General features: G+C 47.3%; 3 protein-coding genes across 4 annotated transcripts; 2 read left to right on the top strand and 1 right to left on the bottom strand.

Annotated features, from left to right (window-relative positions):
* The first annotated feature begins 464 nt into the window (after positions 1-464).
* Positions 465-5,431, top strand: LOC135371056 (guanine nucleotide-binding protein subunit beta-2-like). Its single transcript, XM_064605030.1, has 9 exons — positions 465-867; positions 935-997; positions 1,617-1,762; positions 1,827-1,890; positions 2,246-2,469; positions 2,812-2,941; positions 3,551-3,622; positions 3,677-3,893; positions 5,271-5,431. The coding sequence occupies exons 1-9, from the start codon at positions 865-867 to the stop codon at positions 5,375-5,377; spliced, it is 1,026 nt and encodes a 341-aa protein (XP_064461100.1). The 5' UTR covers positions 465-864; the 3' UTR covers positions 5,378-5,431.
* A 45-nt stretch (positions 5,432-5,476) lies between these two features.
* On the bottom strand, positions 5,477-19,176 carry LOC135371057 (guanine nucleotide-binding protein G(I)/G(S)/G(T) subunit beta-1). 2 transcript variants are annotated; one of them, XM_064605031.1, is made up of 8 exons: positions 18,849-19,176; positions 17,652-17,732; positions 13,214-13,359; positions 11,522-11,815; positions 11,315-11,444; positions 10,314-10,385; positions 10,035-10,251; positions 5,477-8,275 (listed from the first exon to the last, which is right to left on the bottom strand). In XM_064605031.1, exons 2-8 carry the CDS (start codon positions 17,706-17,708, stop codon positions 8,169-8,171), a joined length of 1,023 nt encoding a protein of 340 aa, XP_064461101.1. In that variant the 5' UTR covers positions 17,709-17,732; positions 18,849-19,176; the 3' UTR covers positions 5,477-8,168. The 2 variants fall into 2 exon arrangements, with proteins under 2 accessions (XP_064461101.1, XP_064461102.1); XM_064605032.1 differs by lacking the exon at positions 18,849-19,176 and adding an exon at positions 18,315-18,338.
* Positions 19,177-20,432: 1,256 nt separating this feature from the next.
* LOC135369766 (molybdopterin synthase catalytic subunit-like) lies at positions 20,433-20,870 on the top strand. Its single transcript, XM_064603284.1, has one exon. It carries the CDS (start codon positions 20,433-20,435, stop codon positions 20,868-20,870), a length of 438 nt encoding a protein of 145 aa, XP_064459354.1.
* The last annotated feature ends 515 nt before the right edge of the window (positions 20,871-21,385 follow it).

Below are 21,385 nucleotides of genomic sequence, written 5' to 3'. Positions count from 1 at the left end.
TTTCACTTCCTCTCCTTTATCATCAAGGACGTCATCAGCTCGAGAGAAGATGTACGCTTTTAGATACAAGTACTTTTCACACAGACGTTACACTTGCCATGGTGCTATTCCAAGAAATATTAATTTCGGCAATCAAATCAGTACAAAGCTCCAGGAAAACTCACTGAAATGCCCTGTCGGGTAAACCGAGCCACGAAATTGTGAAAATGTATAATACTATTTATTGATGTCTACGTTTTGCAAGATTTTGTGTTGGGAGTTTTGCCACTGTGTGCAGCTATTTGTCTTCAATTATTTGCCCACATTTCGAGCTTCTCTCAGTGTCTTTTCCACACGGCACCCATAGAGGCTTATTTTGCTCCCCTTCCGCCCGACCACCATCTGGAACTTGTTTATTCCTGGGAAGATACAACAAAAACAAGAGCACGCACATACTCTGAGGCAAACGGGAACATCCAGACGCCGTAAAAGCGTGACAAGGAATGCTGACGGTTCGGAGGCTTACTAAGCAATGATTCCAGCGCAGATTATGCAAAACATATTGGCGTAACTTGGCTTAAGAAAACAAACAGGAGGGTTCCTAAATTTAAATGAACTCGCATTTCGTGCTGGATTGATGTTTGCATGGTAGACTGTTTTGTTTGCTTTTCGAGCAGCCGGCGGGTGTTCGCGACGGCTTCACGGGGAAGCCGTCGTGCAGTGGCAGTCTATAATTGCATTAAGATGAATCTCTTGGAACGGTGCACAGGCCTTGACGCAGTGATACGCAAGAGTGAGTTCAGCTCCGTGCAACCCTGTGTGTGTGTGTGCGTGCAGAGGAGATAGCATTCGACATCTCTGACTTGAAAAGACTGTTCGACCGCGATGGTACGCCTTATCAATTTCATTTAGTTTAGCAGAAGCGTCGGTATTTGAAGAACGGTACATGTTGCAGACAGCCCAGGACGAGGAAGCCGAGCTCAAGAAGGAACTCGAAGGCGTGCTGAAGAAAATTAAGGTGATGTACGCAGGTGTTTCAGTGGTTATATTTACTATCGGCCTTTTGTTTTTGTCGGTTTCCAGCTGCTCGCGCGCCAACGGATTTTATGCAGACGACAACGGACAACGGATTTTATGCAGACGACGCAAAACTATTTGCGTCGTCTGCTTCAGAAGCCGTTGCGAAGCTATCTGCTGCTGGTTTCGCACACGTCTGGAGAATATGTCGAGTTACCCCTGCGCTTGCCCGTAAGGCAGGGACGTAGACATGGGGGAGGGGGTGTGGTTTGGGGGTTCAACCACCCCCGAAAAATATCACACATTTAGCAGTGCATTTGGGAGAAAGAAACAAGGGGGAATCCTCCTCTCCCATGTAAAGTCCCCATAGAACCCCCCCCCCCCCCCCCCATCCTGCCGTAAGGGGCAGCGGGCAGCCCTAGCTCTGAAATGTAGATTGGTCATTTTATAGGAAGATGCTATCACTGCTGGTCCCTAGCACAAATGTCAAAGTCATACCCTTCTTTTGGAATTAAAGGGGAAGCTGTGCCTGATAAGAAGGCATGAAAAGCATAGATTTACAGAGTGATCTGGGGTCGGATTAATCGCAATGTTTAAAAATTCGCGAGCGATTATTATAGGAGGCTCAAGCAGCAGCAGCGGACACCAGCTTTGCGGAAGTATGCAAGGATTTGAAACGAGAGGCCAAATTCCACATGAAACAGCGCAGGGTCCTCAAGGGTCACATCTCCAAGGTGACTTCTGCTCATTTCTGCGGAGACAGCAAGTACGTTTTTCCCTAGATGCACAGTATAGAGCACATTTCCTCAGCGGATGGCGTTGTGTTTCAGGAAAGCCGTATCTGGTTCTTTGGACGGAAAGCTCATCGTGTGGGATGTGTTTTCAGGAAACAAGGTAAATATCTACCGTCTTTGATAGAAAGATCAAAAGAGGGATGCGCCAGTTAAGTTCTCAGTTTAAAGGAAACGACGCAACAGCAGTTCCTTCAAAGCATGTTGTCGATTTCGTCGTCTGCCTCGCATGGATGAGACGGAGTCAAAAAGATCGTGATGAGGATGAAATAAAGCACATCCTGGTATAAAAGGACATTGGAAATTCTCGGACGTTTACTGATGATTCAGGGCGCAGCTGCATTACGAAAATTCGGTGGCTCCGTCCAACCAAGAAATGAACTGTGAATACGTTGGCATTCTTATGTACATAAATGTCGATTTTTTTTCCATACTTCTATGCTCTTTTCTTTCCCCAGATGCGTGTCATTCCACTGCGTTCCAGCTGGGTCATGTCTTGCGCCTACGCCGAAAACGGCAATTACGTAGCCGTCGGCGGCATGGACAACATGTGCACAGTGTACGACCTCCACGGACCCAACGCTAAAGTTCGCAGGGAGTTGACGGGACTCGACGGTTACCTGTCCAGCGTCAGATTCCTAAGCGACGCGAACGTAATCACTGGTTCTGGCGACACCAAAGTGTATGCAGCGTCAATCGCAGGATTTCGTTAACAGTGCAATCACACGAGCGATATCCGCACGGAATATTCCGGAGGAAGAAAACTGCTCACGAGACGGGAGCAGACGACACCATTGGCCCTGCCACTAGATCAGACGACTAGCAGACGACAGGACCGATGGTGTCGTCTGCTACGGATTAACTTGTGGCTGTGGCGCGCAAGATATTTCCCGCGGTTAGCAGTTTCACGAAAAAAAGCTGACGTTTATAGCAACTTCTCTGGATAATTCTGGGGAAATTAGTTGGTGTGAATACACGGTAGCTGTACCATTATTACACCACGTGACACCAAATGTTTGTGCAGAGTGCTATGGGACATCGACAGAGGTGCAAAGCTGACCACTTACGAGGGCCACGAGGGCGACGTCACCAGCCTCTCCATGCACCCCGAGAAATCCTGTTTCGTCACCGGATCGGTTGATAACACTGCACGGGTAAATGCATTTCGAAGCTGAAAGGGGGAATTTTTGCCATACGCATCTGCCGCTCCGCAGGCAGGACAACCTCATCTAATGTCTTGCTCGATAGATATACCAACAACCTTATAGGTGATGTTTAGGGGGCCCGAGATTATAGACCTCTCCCTGTTTGTGAACAAATGACGTCATAGTGTACAACAGCGCCACCAATTTGGTAGAGTTGAACTACGCTCGAAGCTAGAGGCGAACGAGGTCGCCCCGAAAGCCACGGTCTTGAGAGGATTACGATGGTCCCTGAAAGGGATGCGACCTTCGGTCCTACTTTTCTTTCAGTATAGGCGGCAGCGAACAAGTGCCCATTTGTGAAAACCAGCCCTCCCCTTCCGATCTGTTTCGGTTTCAGTCTGTCTACCAACGTTATGATGACGTTTCTCGGGTAGAGGTCTATTATCGGTTGAAGCCCAGATTGAAATGTATGGAAAGGAGATTAAGCAGCAACTCAGTAAGGTGTGCACCCATGGACCCAGTAAACGTTCCACAAAGTACACCTCCCATTTCTGTGGAGGGCTTAGTTCTGCAAAATACTCATACGCGGAGTTATAACTGCACTTTGTCCAATTCCAGCTGTGGGACGTTCGGGAGAAATCATGCCGACAAGTATTCAGGGACCACACAGGCGATGTGAACTGCGTCTACGTAAGTTCCTTGTAACTCAACCGCAGCCGGGATGTGCCACTCTTCCCATTACAGTTCCACAGTGGTGGCAACGTGTTTATCACTGCGTCCGAGGACAAAACGTGTCAGCTCTTCGACATCCGCAGTGACCAGGTGCTGACTCAGTACCAGAACCAGAGAGAGTCGTGCGCTTTTACCTGTTGCGCTATGTCCCTCTCGGGAAGGATGGTGCTTGCAGGGTCCGACGACAACGACGTCCATGTCTGGGACACACTTTCGACACGGAGGATCGGTAAGAGAGTAGTTCATGACGATGGATGGCGTTATGGTCAACACCACCTAGATACAGAAAGCCTGCGCGCTGGTCGACGTGACGTAACAATTAAGAGTCAGCCAATCAGGATCGTGTTTTCAACGGCAGAAGCCAATCACGAACAAGCTTTCAGCGGTCGTAGCCATCGAAACGAACCACCGTCGTCTGCAAGCAGCGATTGAACGTCCCCGCGTCCTAAATGGGAAATCTTTAAAATAAAGCGTAAAACGGTCTCAATCTTTCTCAAAACCGGTTTTCTCGAAAGAGTCTTGCACTATTTGTCTAAATATTTGGTGAATCGCAGTAGCAGACGAATTCTGACTCTTAACTGAAAGAGGGAGAGGAGGCAATGCGCAGGCTTTCTTTGTCTAGGAGTTGTTATGGTCCCCCCCCCCCCCCCCCACCACCCCATCTAGGTAATATAAACACATTCAGATTTCCTATTTCGGTAAAGGGGATTAGTTTTTCTTTCGGGAGCTGTTGTGCCACCAGAGTGTACCACTTCACAGCGGCGAAATTTTGTTGTTGTTGTAGTCGCGACGCATGCATGACTCCCTGTGCATGCAGATGAGCGACTTTGCCCAGAATACTGCGGCGGAAAGTGCGCAAAATGCACAGCCGGCGCAGCCACAAGACGGTTCGTGGCAGACGACAGGAAAAGACGCGGTCTTCTGCAAAGTAGCCAAGTACGATGCGGCTCCTGATATCCTGGCACCATGCAATGTTCCATATGACAAGCGGGGGAACTTCTGCCCCGTCAGCAGTTTTTGCGCTTTCTTCCATAGAATATTGCGGGGAGTATCGCTCGCGTGAATACAGCAACTCCCACGTGTCCCGCGCTGCAGACGCAATACCAGTGTTTCCAGTTGCGAATGCTAATACCATTGCATTGCCGAAATTGCTAAAAAAAAAAAAAAAGAGGACGCATGTGGAATTTGTTTTTATTCCACTACTGTAGCTACGAACGCGAAATGTTGAAAAATGATGCGCATAAGGAGCCCCTAAATAGGGGTACAGAGTATCGCATTCCTTTTCCGCGCCAGAGCCGCCGTTGCGATTGGGCCGATCGTGTCACGTGATTTCTCCTTCCGAGAACTCTCCGTTCTTTCGCCGTCCATGTTGGGTCACCTCCATGCAAAACCGGTTTCCTTGAAATCCGTTGAAACCGGTTGAAATAGCGTGGCCTCAGTGTTGCTACTCCGATCCCTATTCAGCGACTCTACGCGAAAGCATAGGGTCATAGCATAAGCTTCTTGGGGAAGCTCACGGCCATTCTCTCTTGCATACTGGAGTGCCACGGCAAGACCAAAATGCAGCGCAATAATAAGACAAAAAATATATCAACACAAATCGCAGGCAACCTCATGGGCCACGAAAGCAGAGTGACTGCCTTGACCATCAGCCCAGACGGAGCTGCCATTGTGTCCGGCTCCTGGGACAGTACTGTTCGTGCCTGGGGATGAAGCAAGCACGAAGCCCCATCACAGGTGCTCCATTAAAGCATTCCCCTCAACGCATTTTGCAGATTACTTTTCGCGTCACAAACGACAACGTGCGACCGATCCTGTTTTGTACGTAAAGACAAACAGCTTTATTGGACAAGTTAAATAACATACACAAGGAAATTGTTTCACAAACGAGACTGAAAGCTACATACTGAAATAAGACACGCAGGCTGACCAGGCACCCCAAACTCCTGGCATGGTTTTTTTTTTTTTTTTTGCTTTTATCAGTTCCGTCACTTTTCCCATGCTCTGCATTTCATTTGTCTCCATTCAATGTTGTCTGCTGGTTTGTTTCGCAGAGGAAGGTGTGTGTGTGGAAACAAAACGGGGAGAAAGAAAAAACGGAGGAGGGAAATGGGGGGGGGCTCGGCATATGTTCAAAGAGGATCAGAGGAAGTGTCCCTTCACGTGTTGCTGCTATGTGTCCTCAGTTTGAACCAAACAGTAAAATGATTCCGAGGCTCCAACAGCCTCGAGGCCTGGCAAAACCAAATGAGTAGACTCCAATGTCTTCTTGCACTGACCCTACGGCAGTAAATAGCAGCAGCAACAGTGAAGTTCTGGACAATGAGGAGGAGGAGGGGAGAGCGCACATTCATGCATGTGTCGTGTACGCGCTTACATATATGTTGATTATATATATATATCTATATAAAGTTTTGGGGTTTGTTCGCTCTGTCCATGTCTCGAAAAAAAAGAAAAAAGCCGTCGGAAGGCTGCGCAAGAGAGTGGTCCTGCTTCAGGGAAAGGCAGAACGTTCCCCGTCTGCCAGACACATTTTTTTTTCTTCCTGTCATAGAAAAACGAAAGGGAGGGAGGGGTGGGGGCGCAGCCAACAGAAATGCACAATGGGTGGCGCCACGCGGCCAACCCGCACTTCTCGCTCGCACTCAATTTTCCAAACATCTCGAGTATGGCAGTTGTCGCGCACAGGGGGGGCTGGGAAACGACCCTTCCCAAATGCCTGCGCAAGTGTCCTAGAGTAGAGCGACGAGTCTGCGTTTGTGTATTTATATTATATATATAGTATGCTTCCTTGTCCTTGTGTCGGTAGCAGTGACGCATGGAAAAAAAAAGGAAAAAAAAAAAAAAAAAAGATGGCAGCAAAAACATGAGAAGTGAAACCAACCAACGCCCGGAGCAGTGGCGGGGCAGTTTACAAGGGAACTCCCTTCCCGGGACGGGCGGCAGCGGGGGCAGCAGGGTGGGCGGGGAGGGCAGACAAAACGGATGACAAAATCCCTCCCTGGCCAGCCCAGTGCCCGGCTGCGATTGGCTGGCCCTTGAGACTGGGGCTCTTGTCTCAAGGGCAGCGCAGTGCTCCTCGTCTGGAGAGGACTCCCAACATTCGTTCCGGCATATGGCAGTGGTTTCACTACGTAGACCATGCGCAATGAAGACAAGGAAAATGACACTTCCACAGCTGACATGCAGGTGTCACTTCCAAAAAGGTATACGCGCCATTCGGTTTTGTTTTTCCAAAAAGATGTGCCACCCAGCGCAGTGCAGTGTGTGCGTGTGCCGACTCAACCGTGTACAGAGGTCCTCTCCCACACACACACACACGCACGCACAAGCCGTGGGTAGAAAGGAGGCAAAGCAAGGGCACGAATGCCTTGCCGTCACCAAGTGAAACGTCCAAGCGAGCCGTAAGAAAGCACTTCAGAAATCATCCCTCCTCCTTACTCAAATGCACCAAACACAAAACCGGCGGCTACAACACGCAACACACAGGTGACCTAAACACAGCTCAGTGTTCATGCGCATAAACTGAAGGGTTTCTCACACTCTTGCCTGTCCCCCTCTGATGCTCTCATGTCCGAAGTGTCGGCTGTGCTAAAGTAAACCCTGCAAACCGTGGTCCCAGAGTGCTCCGCACAAGGCCATCTCTCATGCATGCAACTCCAAAAGCACAACACGCACACTCTCACAAAATGCCTCCATTAACAGTAAGCTCACTGACCATAACTTGACCCGAAGAGGTCGGCAAAGTAAAGGAAGTACGACATAATGCTCAAAATCTGAACTCTCGCATAAAACACTATGTACAGTAACAGGTGCATGCTCACAATGTACCTTGCCAAAGAAAAAAACACAAAGTAAAAGCAAAATTAACAGACAAAGAAGGTGAAGACGGATGTACACAGTCCTCGAATGCCACTAACACAACCTTCTGCCGTCGCTTTGCCGATTCGTGAAGCCAGCCAGCAAAGCTGTGGGCAACCCTTTGCCGGATGTCACGGGGGCCAGTGACACTGACAAGGGCATGTTGCAGCAGCTTTCTCCACCCGAGCAGTTCTTTTCCTCTCTCGCAGCAGAGCACAACAACCCCCCACCACCCCACCCACAAGACGGTCACCTCGCAATTTTGTTGTGAGCTTCATACACACAAAAAAGAAAAAAAAAAGAGAAAGAGAGTAGAGTAAGAAGGAGGGAGTTCCTTGCATGCACGCTTGACTAGAAAAAAAAGACTGCGGTGGGCAGTGGTGCTCTCTCCAAGTCCTCATCTGTGTACGTCCCTTGAGGAAGGAGCAAAAAAAAAAAAAAAAGGAAAAGTCTCACCCTCGCTCGTTTATGAAGGGGGCAGAGAGAGAAAGGTAGAGAGAAGGCAACACCAAGCGGGAAGGAGAAAGAGTTTTGGTCCAGTGCAATGTGAAGCGCGCAGTTTTTTTTTTTCTTTAGTTCTCTCGGGGTCAGGGCGGAGGAGGAGGAAGGAAGAGAGGCGTACGATCGGAAAGAGCTCGTCTGCCTAGTTCCAAATCTTGAGGAAGCTGTCCCATGAGCCTGTAGCCACAGCCATGCCATCCTCCGTCACCCCGAGGCAGCTGACACGGTTGTCGTGACCCGCAAGAACACCTGCAAAGTAAGACACGCAAGCTGTGGATTCAGGACAGATTTGCAGAGATAGACAGGGCCAACACCACCTAGATAGCGAAAGCCTGCTTGCTCGTCTACGTGACGTCGCAACTAAGAGTCAGCCAATCAGGATCGTGTTTTCAAAGGCAGAAGCCAATCACGAACGAGGTTTCAGCGGTCGTAGCCACGCAAACGAACCACCGTCGTTTGCAAGCAGTGATTGAACGTCCCTGCGGACTAAATGGGGAAATCTTTAAAATAAAGCGTAAAACTGTCCCATATCTCTCTCAAGACTGATTTTTTTGAAAGCGTATTGCACTTTTTGTCTACAGACACGGGTCTAGAGTTTCCAAGTTTGCTGCAATTATTTGCGAGTTCTTCAATTCGCAGAACAGCAAATTGCAGTAGCAGACAAATTCTGACTACATGTGACCACGTAGCCAAGGTGGGAGAGGAGGGAATAAGTAGGCGTTCTTTATCTAGGTGGCGTTGACAGGGCACTGTGGTGCAGGTGTACACTGGAGAGAATGTCAACCCGACAAGGTTATAATTAGCCCAAGAGGTAGGAGACGAAGAGCCTCACATAGAAACATTGTGGCGATCGTTGCTGCAGATTCGTTATTTCCAACAGGAATTATTTACCGGCAGACACTTTAGAAGTAAGGTGCACAGGGTGGTAGACAGCAGTGAAATATGGTTGCATGACCAAATTTTGTGTGGGTTAAAACATGACACGCACAGGCGAACTATTTTTGAATGGAACAAAGAGTCTGGGAAAGCTCGGAGTATATACCGGTGAAACAGACAGCAAATACTCCAGACAAAACTTGCAGATGCTGGACTTGAGCAGTGTTGACACGTGCTTGTCCCAGTGTTGGGGCAGCTAAGAACGACGGTAACTTGCAAGTTTGTGTGTGTGTGTGTCTCCTATGTAGAGAATAGGGACAGTGCAGTGTGGGTGCATGGTGCAAGGCAATTGGCAGACAATGTTGAACCATTTTGATGTGGATAATGCCACATAGTATCAATAGATGACTCGCATAAATAAATAGAATAAATGCAAAACCGTGCTTATCTTCAGCAAGCCCAGCATGTTATTCTTTGTGCAGATGTGCAGCAGCACGATGTCTTTATCCAAGCTGACTGCACTTAATGAAATTGCAGTGCTGCTGAAATCAATCGCAACTGCATTCAAGTTCCACTCGGAAACGTCAACAAGAAGAAAAAGACACCCAAACAATTTAAGCTTTCGTACACTGCGGCTAGTCGGTTTCAGGTTTGCTTGTACGAAACATCGTTCTTGAGAAATAACGTATCGACTGTACAACTCGTGACACCGAATCGGAACACCCAACACGGCAAAGGCACGATGCAGTGTGACTGCGACATACAGCTACAATGTTTAGTGTACAGAAAAAATAAGGTACAGAACCAAATCCTGGTCCTGTTCTCAGGTGCGGGGCATCATATTCGCTTCTTCAGAGCCTACAATGCGGCATTTTCTGCTGGTTTTGAGCCTTCTTGTGTGTCAACTTTTACGTGTCCCGAATGTTTTGTCGCCCTATGAATGTTTCTACGAATTCTACGAAAGAGTAGTCCGCGGGTGCCCTGCCCAGAACACCGCACGCGAAAAGAACGCATTTCCCAAGATTCCCTTCTGGCTCTCCATTATGCACAACAGGTGGCACTGTAAGCTTTGCAAATCATCTATTCCTGCCTACAGGGCAACCTGCGGCTCCAAGAATGCTGGACAACTCACCAGCACGCTCAGCCTTCATAGAATCCCACACATTGCAGTTGAAGTCGTCATAACCAGCCAGGAGCAGGCGACCAGATTTGGAGAAGGCGACCGATGTGATGCCACAGATGATGTTGTCGTGAGAATACATAGCCAACTCCTGGTCAGCGCGGATGTCGAATAAGCGGCACGTCGCATCGTCAGACCCCGTTGCGAAGGCATACCCATTTGGGAAGAACTGGAAGCGGGAGATTATGCGCGTCAACAACATGCGGCTGTCTTGACGGTTTTGCAACTCACCGTTACAGCGTTGATATCCGACTCATGACCGGGGAATGTCTGTTTACACATACCATCGCGGATGTCCCATAACTGCAAATAACAAAAACAGGAAACGTGAGCCATTGCACCCTCAAGTCCCACGCAATACAGTATCTACAGCCGTAGCCACGCCTCCACTTTGATGCCGTTGGCAAAGAGCCATACAGCTGTTCTATGCAGAGTGTACCTGCTTAGGAGCAAGCAATGTGGACCTGTTTGTCATCTCCCCCCTGTGCTAGGCTTAATGTTGACATAAAGTTATGAGAGTGGCACAGATGTTATTTTTGCAATCTAGTTATACGGCCAGGCAGACATCCTCCCAAAGAAAGCATACAACTACAAGATGACAAATTACCTAAAATCCGTTAAGCACCTCTTTAATTAGGGGATTTTGGGCAAAAGCGAGATAGCAGAATAAGAGATTATCCTCGTTGAAAGCCATTCCACATCTAACAAATCCTGAAATTTGCACACACGTTAAAATATCCATCCCCTCCTCCAGAGGATGTCTGCCTAGTCGTATAACAATCGTAAAAACGACATCTGTGCTGAGCTCAGCTGAACAAAAATCCTGTAAAGGATTAAAAAAATACCCTGTACGTACACCATACATGGCAGCTATATCACAAGTCAAGAGGTAGTTTTGCTGCTTTTAGGCAATACCAGACACTATAACTTGAAAATGACCTTGTACAAAACTGACTGATACCGAAGGGCACTGAAAAGCATTTTGAAAGCTGCCAAAGTAACACCAACTATTAACGCTGTCTGAAACCCTAGCTCAAGTAAAGAGCCGTAACTGCGCTATTCGACTTAGAAGACTGCCATCCCAAAGTCTCGCATTTTGTGTACAGTGTAAAAAAGAGAAAAGACAAAACGGAGCAAGTCCGAAGCGCAGGCGGTAACCGATAGACCAAGCCTCTAACCTAAAGCAATTCAAAAACCCCAATGTTCGATATCAACAGCACAGAGTCGCTCACCTTGGCAGAGGCGTCACACGCTCCGGAAACGAATGTCCTCATGTCAGGAGACAGTGAAAGAGACATGACATCACCAGTGTGTCCCGTGAACGATGTGCACTGTTGGCCAGTTTCTATATCCCAGAGGGCACTGACAGAGGGGAGAAAAAAAAAGCCAGATGACACACCTCAAGAGGAGAGAAAAGCCTCTACACAACTGCTACTGACCATGTCATGTCACCCGAGCTGGTGACTATCTGGTTGTCGTCGACAAAGCGACAGCAGGAGAGGTACCCCGTGTGGCCCGGGAGTTCGCGACTGACGCGCACGTTTCCCTCTCGCGTTTTGAGACTGTAGATTGAACAGATGTTATCTAGGCCTCCGCAGGCTACGTAGCTGCCCGACGGCGCATAGGCGCAGGTCATCACCCAGCTTGATCGGAGCGGGATCGCATGCACCTTGTTTGTGGTGTATGCATCCCACACAATCAACTTGCCGTCTTGGGATGCAGATACCAGGTAGCTGCGACAAAAAAAAAGCGTTTTATTATTCAACAGCCATTCTAGAATGCCTAACACTTCCCACTGCTATGGTTTTCCATCCTTAGTTTATAGCACCCCCGACTGGTCGCTTCCGAGTGCTCTGGTCTGCACTACCAGCCTGGTTGTAAGATCTGGCCGGGTCCTGGCCACGTGATTGTTGGCACTTCCACTGAGAAACCTCATTGCGCCGCTGTGGTTACTTCGGCACGATTCGCATCTATTTTGACTTTCTTAGACGGAAATTGGGAATCACATTCAGTGGAATATCTGTTTTCCTGGCTCTGCAACACAGACGCCGCGCTTGGTTTGTATGGGATGCCTCCCGCTTGAATTTGGAGCGAGAGGCAGATACGTGTGCTTCGACTCAGAGGAGCAGTGCGACCAGTAAAAGATGCCATCAGTGACAAAGGTATTGAAGGAATGGTCAGCTACAAGTGGTAGCATTGTTATTGAAAGGGAAACAAACTGTAGTGCTTAGAGGGATTGCCACGGGCAGCATATCCCAGCTCGTGAGCTATTAATAGACTATTGTAAACCAATAGCAGAGTGCTATAAATTTTTACATGTACAATACACAAAGTTTTCTATCAACAGTATGCATGCAGGTTCATTCAGCATGATTAATGAATAGTTACCAAAGATACTTTTGCCATCATATGCCAAACTGCAGCAACTTCACCTGCCTTTGCGGGATGACATTTTTTCTTTATTGCTGTTCGATGCCCATTATCTTTTAGCGGTCCTATCGTTCACTTGTCATCGATGCAAGGCATGTGCTTGGGAGAAAGGATCATATGTCCAATTTAACTCCACAGCTTTTTGGAAGTCAGATATAATATTGAATGTCACTAACTAACCCAGAGATGAAGTCAGTAGCAGCCAAACTTTTGTAGGTTCTTTGTAGGTGTACCAGTACGACTTTGTCGCAAATTACGTTCCCCCCCTTTTTTTCTATACCACTTTAGTGGTGTAGCAAGTTCTGCAGAAAATTATCCAACCAGGAGATATTATGAACATGAACACTGCCCAACATCCCACCATACGCAGAATTGCTGCCAACAAACCTGATCACCACAAAGATTGTCTATATCCAACTTGCAACCCTCACAACTACTGCATGGGAGGCTGGAGAACGTATGCAAACCCCACTGTCCCATACATCTGAAAACGAGCGTCCTGCCACAAATAGGCATACTAGTTACTGTCATCTGCAAAGTGATGAAAAGGAAAGTATCCTTTAGTTGACAGCAATATTTGTATTGTTTCCTGGATGCAGTACTAAAGGTAAGCACCAAACTACTGTTACGATGTCCACTGTGCAGACACAACTAACAACGATTTCTTTCCATAGAACCCAAGTTGCTTAGATGAAGCTTACCGGGAATCTGAACCCCAATGCATGGCATAGATTTTGGCGAGGTGTCCGCGTAGTGTGCGTCTCGTCCGCATTTGGATGCGGCCGACAGGTTCCATGTTGGCAGTGGCCTGCACCAGCGTTGTATCACATGCTTGTTTCCGTGCATCCTGCAGAAGTAAGAAAGCAGGACCATCATGCATGTGCCATTAGCAAATGCAGAGGCGAGACCAATTTCATTTCATTTCAACATTTCGGAAAGCAAGCACAACATGCAAAGATGCACATTTGCGCAGATCATTATGCATTTATGGGAAGATCATACACGTATTGTGATAAGCGTTAATACATTCATTATTCTCGCTGCTTCATATATCACAGGATCACCTCCTCATGTATATATGCATCATGCGACAAAAATATATGCCAAAGAAGGCTCCGGCTAAGTGATGCTAAAAGCAGCTGCATACTTTTATTATTCCAGCAGATGGGGGAGGGGGGAAGCAAGCGGTCACAAATGCGCGCGACAGTGTACCCCCTGACCTTCAGCTACGATCGCACTCCCGGTCCGCTCGCGCGAACTGAATGACGTCAGTCTGACGTCAACGAACGAAATCCGGGCCCGCTAGAAACCGGCAAGCACGGGAGGGAGAGGGGGGAGGGAAAGAGAGGGGCGCTCGTGCAAAGGTACCTCCCTTTTCTTCCGAGGACGCACGCACGGACACCGAGGCGACTGCGACTGTTTCTGTTCGGCAGATAGGTTTGTTCAAGCAGCGCATAGGAACGCGAAATGAAAGCCAAATACTCCGGTGGGTTTGGAGACACGCGGACCTCGGCACATTCATCTCAAGTTGCGTTCTGTGCTATCGATCGCACGGGACACCAAAAGCGCGCAATACACTTTTGCAGTCGGAACTCTGACGTAATCAAATGAGCCTTGCACGCATCCTGCGTATTAAACTAAATTTCGTTGCTTTCTATATCGAGGGTGAAGATTCTCAGGGGAAACTACATCGGAAGAACCCACACACTTCTTGTTAGCAGACTAAAAAGGAATTGCAGACGAAACAGAAGTGAACCGAATTTCTGATACTATGCGTACGTGACACAACGCCTCCTCTGCAGCCAGCAAGGCCTGAAAGCACCGTGCCACATGGCAGGTTTTCACGGTTTCCATTGCACAGTGGAAGAACATGTGAAAAGCAAACTGCATATCCCGTGCAAGCTCCCATGCGATTCCTTTTTCTTTCCTACTCTTGTACTTGCAGCACTCTTACATACTGACAAAAAAAGAAAAAAAAATTGATTGTTCGGTGATTTCAGAAAGGCTGAGTCACTGACATAAGAAATGTTGCAGCTGAACTTTCAGGTACAAATAGTAGCAGGTCTGCTTTCACCCACAGCACGTAGACCACACGTACCAATTTTCATTTAGCAGATTGATAATGGCACATATGTATCTTTGAAAGCTGAAGCGCTCCAAATTCATACAAGAGACAGCTTTTGCACATTTCTCCAGACTGTGGATGGAATACGTCAAGCACGCATGCCACATAGGAGGAATTCTCATTTTTGCTGAGTTGCACTAATCCTTGTTAAGTTCTGTACGTTGGTTTCAAGTGGGCTAAGGCCTGCATCGCCTTTGCAACTGACAGGTCTACAAAAATTACAATTCTGTAAGAGCACGATACATGGCTGAGATAGTGACGCTCATTTATGTTCTAACAGCTTAGAAAAAATCCCAAAACAGGGGCAGCAGAAAGTAAAGAGGACTCGCAGGCTAAACACAAGGCTTCAGTCTACCCAGATTACTTGCACCATTGCACGAGGTACAAATGCTGGTGTGAAAAACTGATACCTAACGAGACTTATTACACACACACACGCAAAATGCCATAAGGCCACGGCTCCAGAATTTGCGTAAACAGGGAAATACAATGGCTGCAGTCATCTACAACACAACTATTGCACCAGCATTTCCATGCTACCATAACACCAGCACAGAAACAAATTGTTGTATGCTGATGCTGTGGCGAGCATGCCTCACTACGTTAATTGCGCAAACGACAGCGTAACTATGCTCCAACTCAAAACGACAGCCAACTTTGTGTCGCCCTGATAGTTGACGCAGTAAATGGAAACACCAAATAAGCAACAGAATTAAAGACTCTGTACATGTGTGTGCCATTCCCTGTCGCAACCTACCATTTATCTTCGGCTAGCAAAGTGAAAAGTCTTTGGATTTGTAACAGCAAGCTCACCAACACACAATTTTTTTTGGCAGAGTTGACTGGTATACTCTTTTAGCGGTTAAGGAAGTACTTTCCCCAAATTGCGTGCAGAGCTTGATATGACAGCTTTGCTGCAGTGTATGGCATCTGTAACTGAAATATTGTACCCGCAGTAAAATTTCTTTTAACGCATCCAAAGGCAACCCTGTCATGAGGCACGGTCTTTCTACATCTCCACCGGAGGAGATACAGCAAAAGGTTTTTCAAGAAATAAAAAAATTGACAAAATATGTCAAACTCGTGCGAAAGATTGTGATGAAAATCGCGTCTAGTAAACGATGAGGCACTAATGATGCTAGCCAGTCCATAAACGTAGCCATTACTCAATTGTAGTAGATATGAACGCAATTCATCTGCCACCACTCTGGTGTAAACGAGCAGAGTCTCGAGACCCGATCAGTGATAGCTTCACTTTCATTGTCACACTTTTCTCCAACTCCGAGTGAATTTTTGAAGACGCGCAGTTTAACCATTAGTATGCTACACTGTGCAATAACTGTTCGGATTCCAACGCTATTACAACCGTTACTTTTCTTTGGTCCCTTAGCTTTCACTTGACACTTCATCAGCCTTCCTATTTCCCAGCGGGACAACCAACTTTTGTCCGGCTCCGAGACAAACCCACAAGTAAACCGCTCAACCACAACAGTGCTCCTGGAGCTGTGTGATCATACCCTGTGATGTACCCACTCTTCTTAGCACAGCCATTACAGAGCTATGCATGAACTGCCTGCAAAAAAGCGCCACCTGCTGACCACGCAGGGAATGTGCGTCGGTGCCTACGGAAAAAGGCCTATCATTTCGCACTAAAGTTATCCGGCTGGCCACTTGCTTTCCAAACGTCACCCCCCTCGCTAGTATACGAGGATACTAGACCTACAGGATATAAAAACTAAAAACCAACCAAGGTGATTGTCAATGCACGTCAGAGCTACGAGAAGCAAGATACAACAATGTGCTGCAATACCGAACGATGACCTCAGATATGTGCACCAATCGTCCTGCAGGCTCCCGGAAGCACACGACAGCTCCCATGGAGAGCTTCACAGGAAAGCAAGAGTTTCCCCGAGGCCGAGCACCCAGCACAACAAGTACACGGAAACGCTACATTCTGTCCTTGCGGATCCAATTGTTCTGCGTGGTGACGACTGCCTGCTCTGCTATAAAATACGATTTTCTGGTTCACATCAATGCAAGTAGCTACCTCACACACACGAACGGACTCAAAAAGCAGCATCTACACGAGAACCATCACAATTACCATGGTTGTAACACCACGGGCACACGAACGCCGTGGTCGATGAATGCAGAAGTCACCCTTAGCTACTGTACGGTAAAAAGTATACCGAAACAGCATCCTACGACCCTTACGCTGTTGCTGACAGTCTTACCCTACATGGCGCACAGGCATGCATGCTGATGTAGTGATGCTAGCACCTGCTTGTGTCAAATTTACTGTACAAAGAATGTGCCATATCTGCAACGTCAGAATTAACCCCTTAAGTGCCAAGGACGACCTCAGCTAGTCTGCGGATTCCTGGTCAAAAACGCCGAGGATGAGTGCAGGTCGTCCACGAGTATTTCTCTCTCTATCCCCACGAATATTTTGTCTTATTCTACACTGCCTTCCGCGCACTGCCACTGCTTCTACGCTTTGAGGTCAGATGGCAGCACCGGTCTGCGTTAGCTCCAGGCATTTCGGTTGTGCAGCGTACGTTTAAAAACGGCGGCGTCCAGCGCGGCTGCGGCTCACGTGAGTTCTAGCGATTCTGAAGGAACAGAATTTTGCTCGTCCAGTGAAGACGACGACTTTGTGGTGGTGCTGGTGGCGATGGAACGGCTTGCAGTAGTCTGCCCAAAATAATCCACCGCCACACCAGCCTCGGTTACCTTTTTTCGCTACCCCTTATTTATCCTGGTTATATCATTTTGGTTATGCATTTTTGGTCATATATATACACAAATTTGGTTATATATTTTTTTTATATACAGAAGTTGTTTATCATGCGAAACCTCTGCAGACAATGGTTTTTATGTACTAGGGATGGAACTATGCAATTAAAAAATGTGGCGTTTTCACGTCATTTTTCTGAACAATAATGTGGCACTGAAGAGAGTTTATGACTAGTGCTACGCTGACAGCATGGGAATGTTTTTCGGTAAGCACTCACTCGAATTGTGTTCTTTAGTGCTTCAGCTTCTTGTCGTAGACTGTCCAATTCATTCATTCTGCTAGGTTATGTTCTTCGACCCTGCAAGGAGAAGGAATGACCATCGATTAACACCAAAGTAATATCTCAAAGAAAAATATATTTGTGGTGGAAAAATGTTTGCTGGTGTTGTGAGAATAGGATGGTGCATCCCAAACTTGAACTAGACCAGCATTAACTCATCTCGCATCACGTACAGCCCAGAAGAACGTGTAATTTCGACTAGGTTGTCAAGTAATGCCAACGATAAATGAACAAGGCAATCCAATGCTCACTTTTCGCATACGTACATATTTCTCGGTACAACAGACAAGGACATGGAGCATGCATGCATCCATGCACGCGCAAAATTGAAAAAGCTCACATAACTCGAGCGTACGGATATCTTAAACGTCGGAGACATCGTGAGGGGTTCGTCCTTGCGATTTATATGATACAGATCGACGATTATTAACGGTACCGTTCGTGTAGTAGCATGCTGACAGGAGGGCATTGTTAGGCTTAGTAGTAGGGATAAAGCGCCCTGCAGCATCTGAATGTGTAATACATTTGCGGCTATATAATCCTGTGTGTGTTGATGCGTGTTTGATTCTGAAGTTTTAACGGGACGGTCTGATACATTACATAATCGGAAACAGATGCCGTTAGGGTTAGGATCCAATGGTGAGGGTGGCCCGGCACAGGGCGGCGACCTTTCCGCACTACATTTCCCGTGCACGAGAGAAGCACGTGCGTAATAAACGGTAGTTCAGAAGGGCACGTGCACGAGAAGCTGCTCGGAACACACTATGCACGTCGCTTTAGGGAGCATCTTGGTGATGCCAGCGCGAAGACTGGTTACCTTCGGTTTCGCACCAGGGAGGACGTAAAAAGAACGTGATAGGATGCTCGCTGTGGAGCATAGTGAAGTGCAATTGTGAACTGAGACGCCAAAGCGACGAAATGCTGTTAAGTTTACACGGTCACAACACCACGGCATCCGCCATTTTCGGTGTTGGGAGGAGCTGTTCTAAGCCTAACTCAGGGATACATGTCAATAACAGAGATAACGCCAGTTTGGAAAATACCGCACGTACGCGTGGGAGTTCTCTCGGTTTCATAGCACGTACACAAACTTCAAGTTTTTCAAAGCCAACAGTAAAATGTGGTTCGCCCTACCTTCCGAATGTAAGGTTCCTCTATTAATAGGCCTAACGTGTAAACCTGTCGCCGGGTGTACCAGGCCTGCCGTGGAGGCGAGCGGTTTCCCAGCCTGCTGTCACAGATCTTTGATCACCGGCATGGAACAAGGTCCTCTAGGGTTATCCCGTTAATTTCAGCACTTCCACTGTAGCATTCAATCCACAGTCCAAGCCCCGCCAAGCGCACAAAAGTTCACTTCACTTCGTAAATTCTATCCGACCGCCCAAAGCAGGGTGCGGCTCCCTTGCACAAATCGGCAAAGACCCCGTAGTGAGTTTAGTAGCATTCAACGAGCGCATGCGTCCTTTGAAGTTGCTCCGCGGCTGCGCTCGAGAAGGCAGCGGAGGGGGTTGGCAACTGCTCCAGACGGAGGTGACGCAAAAGCTCACCTTATTTCCGACTGTCTGTTAGTATTTATGTTTGCTATTTCAGCAACTCTATTTTCTCAGCAACTCATATTTCCGTGTCAGTAATGTCGAGGACAGTGGGAAATAATCCTTCACGAATGCATTGTTTCTGCGGATGAATTCGGCAAACTACAGGGCATATACTTTGCGAATGGTTTGTTAGTTAAAGAAGTCAACACATACGCATTATTGACATGTTTCGAATGACCTCCTGTTCGTGGTCAAAGCGGACTGGACCCACAAACAGATTACACCAAGACCACTTCGGTCACTCCTGACGAAAGAGTATATGAGTAAATAAAATGTGAATTAGCTAATTACCGTTTGTACTTAACAGCTAGGGTGACCGAGTGGACCGAGTGACAAAGCTGCGTTTTGTGACATTCGCTTCATTGGCACTTTCAGTCATTGGAAGAGCACAGGCATTTTATTGTGTGTGCACCCATTACAATCAGACACTTTAGTTTTTCTATTTCTTTTGAAGCGCCTGTAGAGCGTCAGATGTTGCAATCAAATTATTCAAATGTGACGGCAGGATACTTTTTTCTTAGAATTCGTCACCTTTTATTTGTGACTCTTACCTTCGAGGAGAAGAGTCGCGCTCACGCCAAAATCAAAACCGAAACTCCAAGCATACGGAAAGCGGAAGCGGCAGAAGCTGAAACCTGAAACTACCAGTGTTGGCAGCGCTGAGAGCTGAGATTCCACCGGAGATTCGGTTATTCGGTTGGTGTCGTTGAAAGATACAGGTGGTAAATCATTGCGGGTATGGGAGCTTCCGGTGGCTCGTAAATGTACAGGTCATGTGATTACTAGTTTTCACGCAAATTTTGACTGTGCTTCAGTGCTTCAAACAGGCTGTCGCAGTTTGTCCTGCAATGCTATCAAATGTAGCAATCCGAGTACTTTTCTTTGCAAAAGCGCGTGAGCTGCTTGGTAAATCAGAGGCGACACTGTTGATCCCAAATAATGTGCAGGACGAGAAAGCCCTGAAGGATTTCATCTTCTCGTCCTTCCCTCTTCTCAGTGTGCTGGTGAAATGTACGATTTTGGCGGTAAATGAACTTTACTTGGAGCCTGGAGCAAGTGTCGACCTGAAAGAAGGCGACGAAATTGCAGTAATCCCTCCCATCAGTGGAGGATAAGAGAAAAAATGGACCTCGTAGAGCTGTCCTTATCCAAGATTGACACCGAAATGGTTCTACGCAACGTAGGAACAGCGGACAGCGGTGCTATTTCAGTGTTCATCGGTACAACCCGGAACCACTTTCAAGGGAAAAAAGTGGAAAAATTAAGCTACGAAGCTTACGATCCTATGGCTCTCAGGGAGATGAGGCGGCTTTGTAGCCTCATACGAGAGCAGTGGACCGTCAAGAACATCGCTATTATTCACAGGCTCGGTGAAGTTCCCATTGGTGAGGCAAGTGTTGTGATAGCTGTGTCTGCAGAGCACAGACAGGAACCGCTTGATGCAGTCAAGTGGGCCATTGATGAGCTGAAGAGCAGAGTGCCAATATGGAAGAAAGAAGTGTACATGGACAGTTCAACGGAATGGAAGGAAAATAAGGAATGCTTTTGGTGCAAACCTTAGTCTTTACAGAGACAGCAATGTGTAGCGCACACAGATATTCTCACCTCATGCAAGAAAATACTGTAGAGTGCGGTGCAACTAAAACAACCAGCTCGATTACACTTCCCGCCTGTGTTTCCACTATTATTGAAAATGTGCAAATACACGGAAATGGTTCTTGAAACGTTTGTACCACCAATTAACTCCAATTAAGCGTGCAATCACGTAGTCCTAGGTAGTTTTGTAGTTTGTAGGTAGTGTAGAGAAACACATTGTTGGTGGAAATGTAATACATGGGTGACATGAGGTGAGGTTGCCACCACCAGTTTGTGAACACGAGGCACAGCTTGAGGTTCAAACAGTTGGCTTGTGCTGGCTGCAAGGCATGCATGTAACAGATCAAGATCGAGACGTGCCATTGGCAGCCTTGATCGAGAAACCTGAAGTCTGGTATGCAGTCAGGTCCACAAATACTCCCAGTAACACATGTACAGATTCACATGCGCAAGAAACAGTTCAGGAAAAGGGACCACATA

Source organism: Ornithodoros turicata, chromosome 10 (assembly GCF_037126465.1).
Source record: "Ornithodoros turicata isolate Travis chromosome 10, ASM3712646v1, whole genome shotgun sequence".
Lineage (NCBI taxonomy): Eukaryota > Metazoa > Arthropoda > Arachnida > Ixodida > Argasidae > Ornithodoros > Ornithodoros turicata.
The sequence above is the reverse complement of the archived record's forward strand: the minus strand, read 5'-3'. Positions and strand labels throughout refer to the sequence as shown.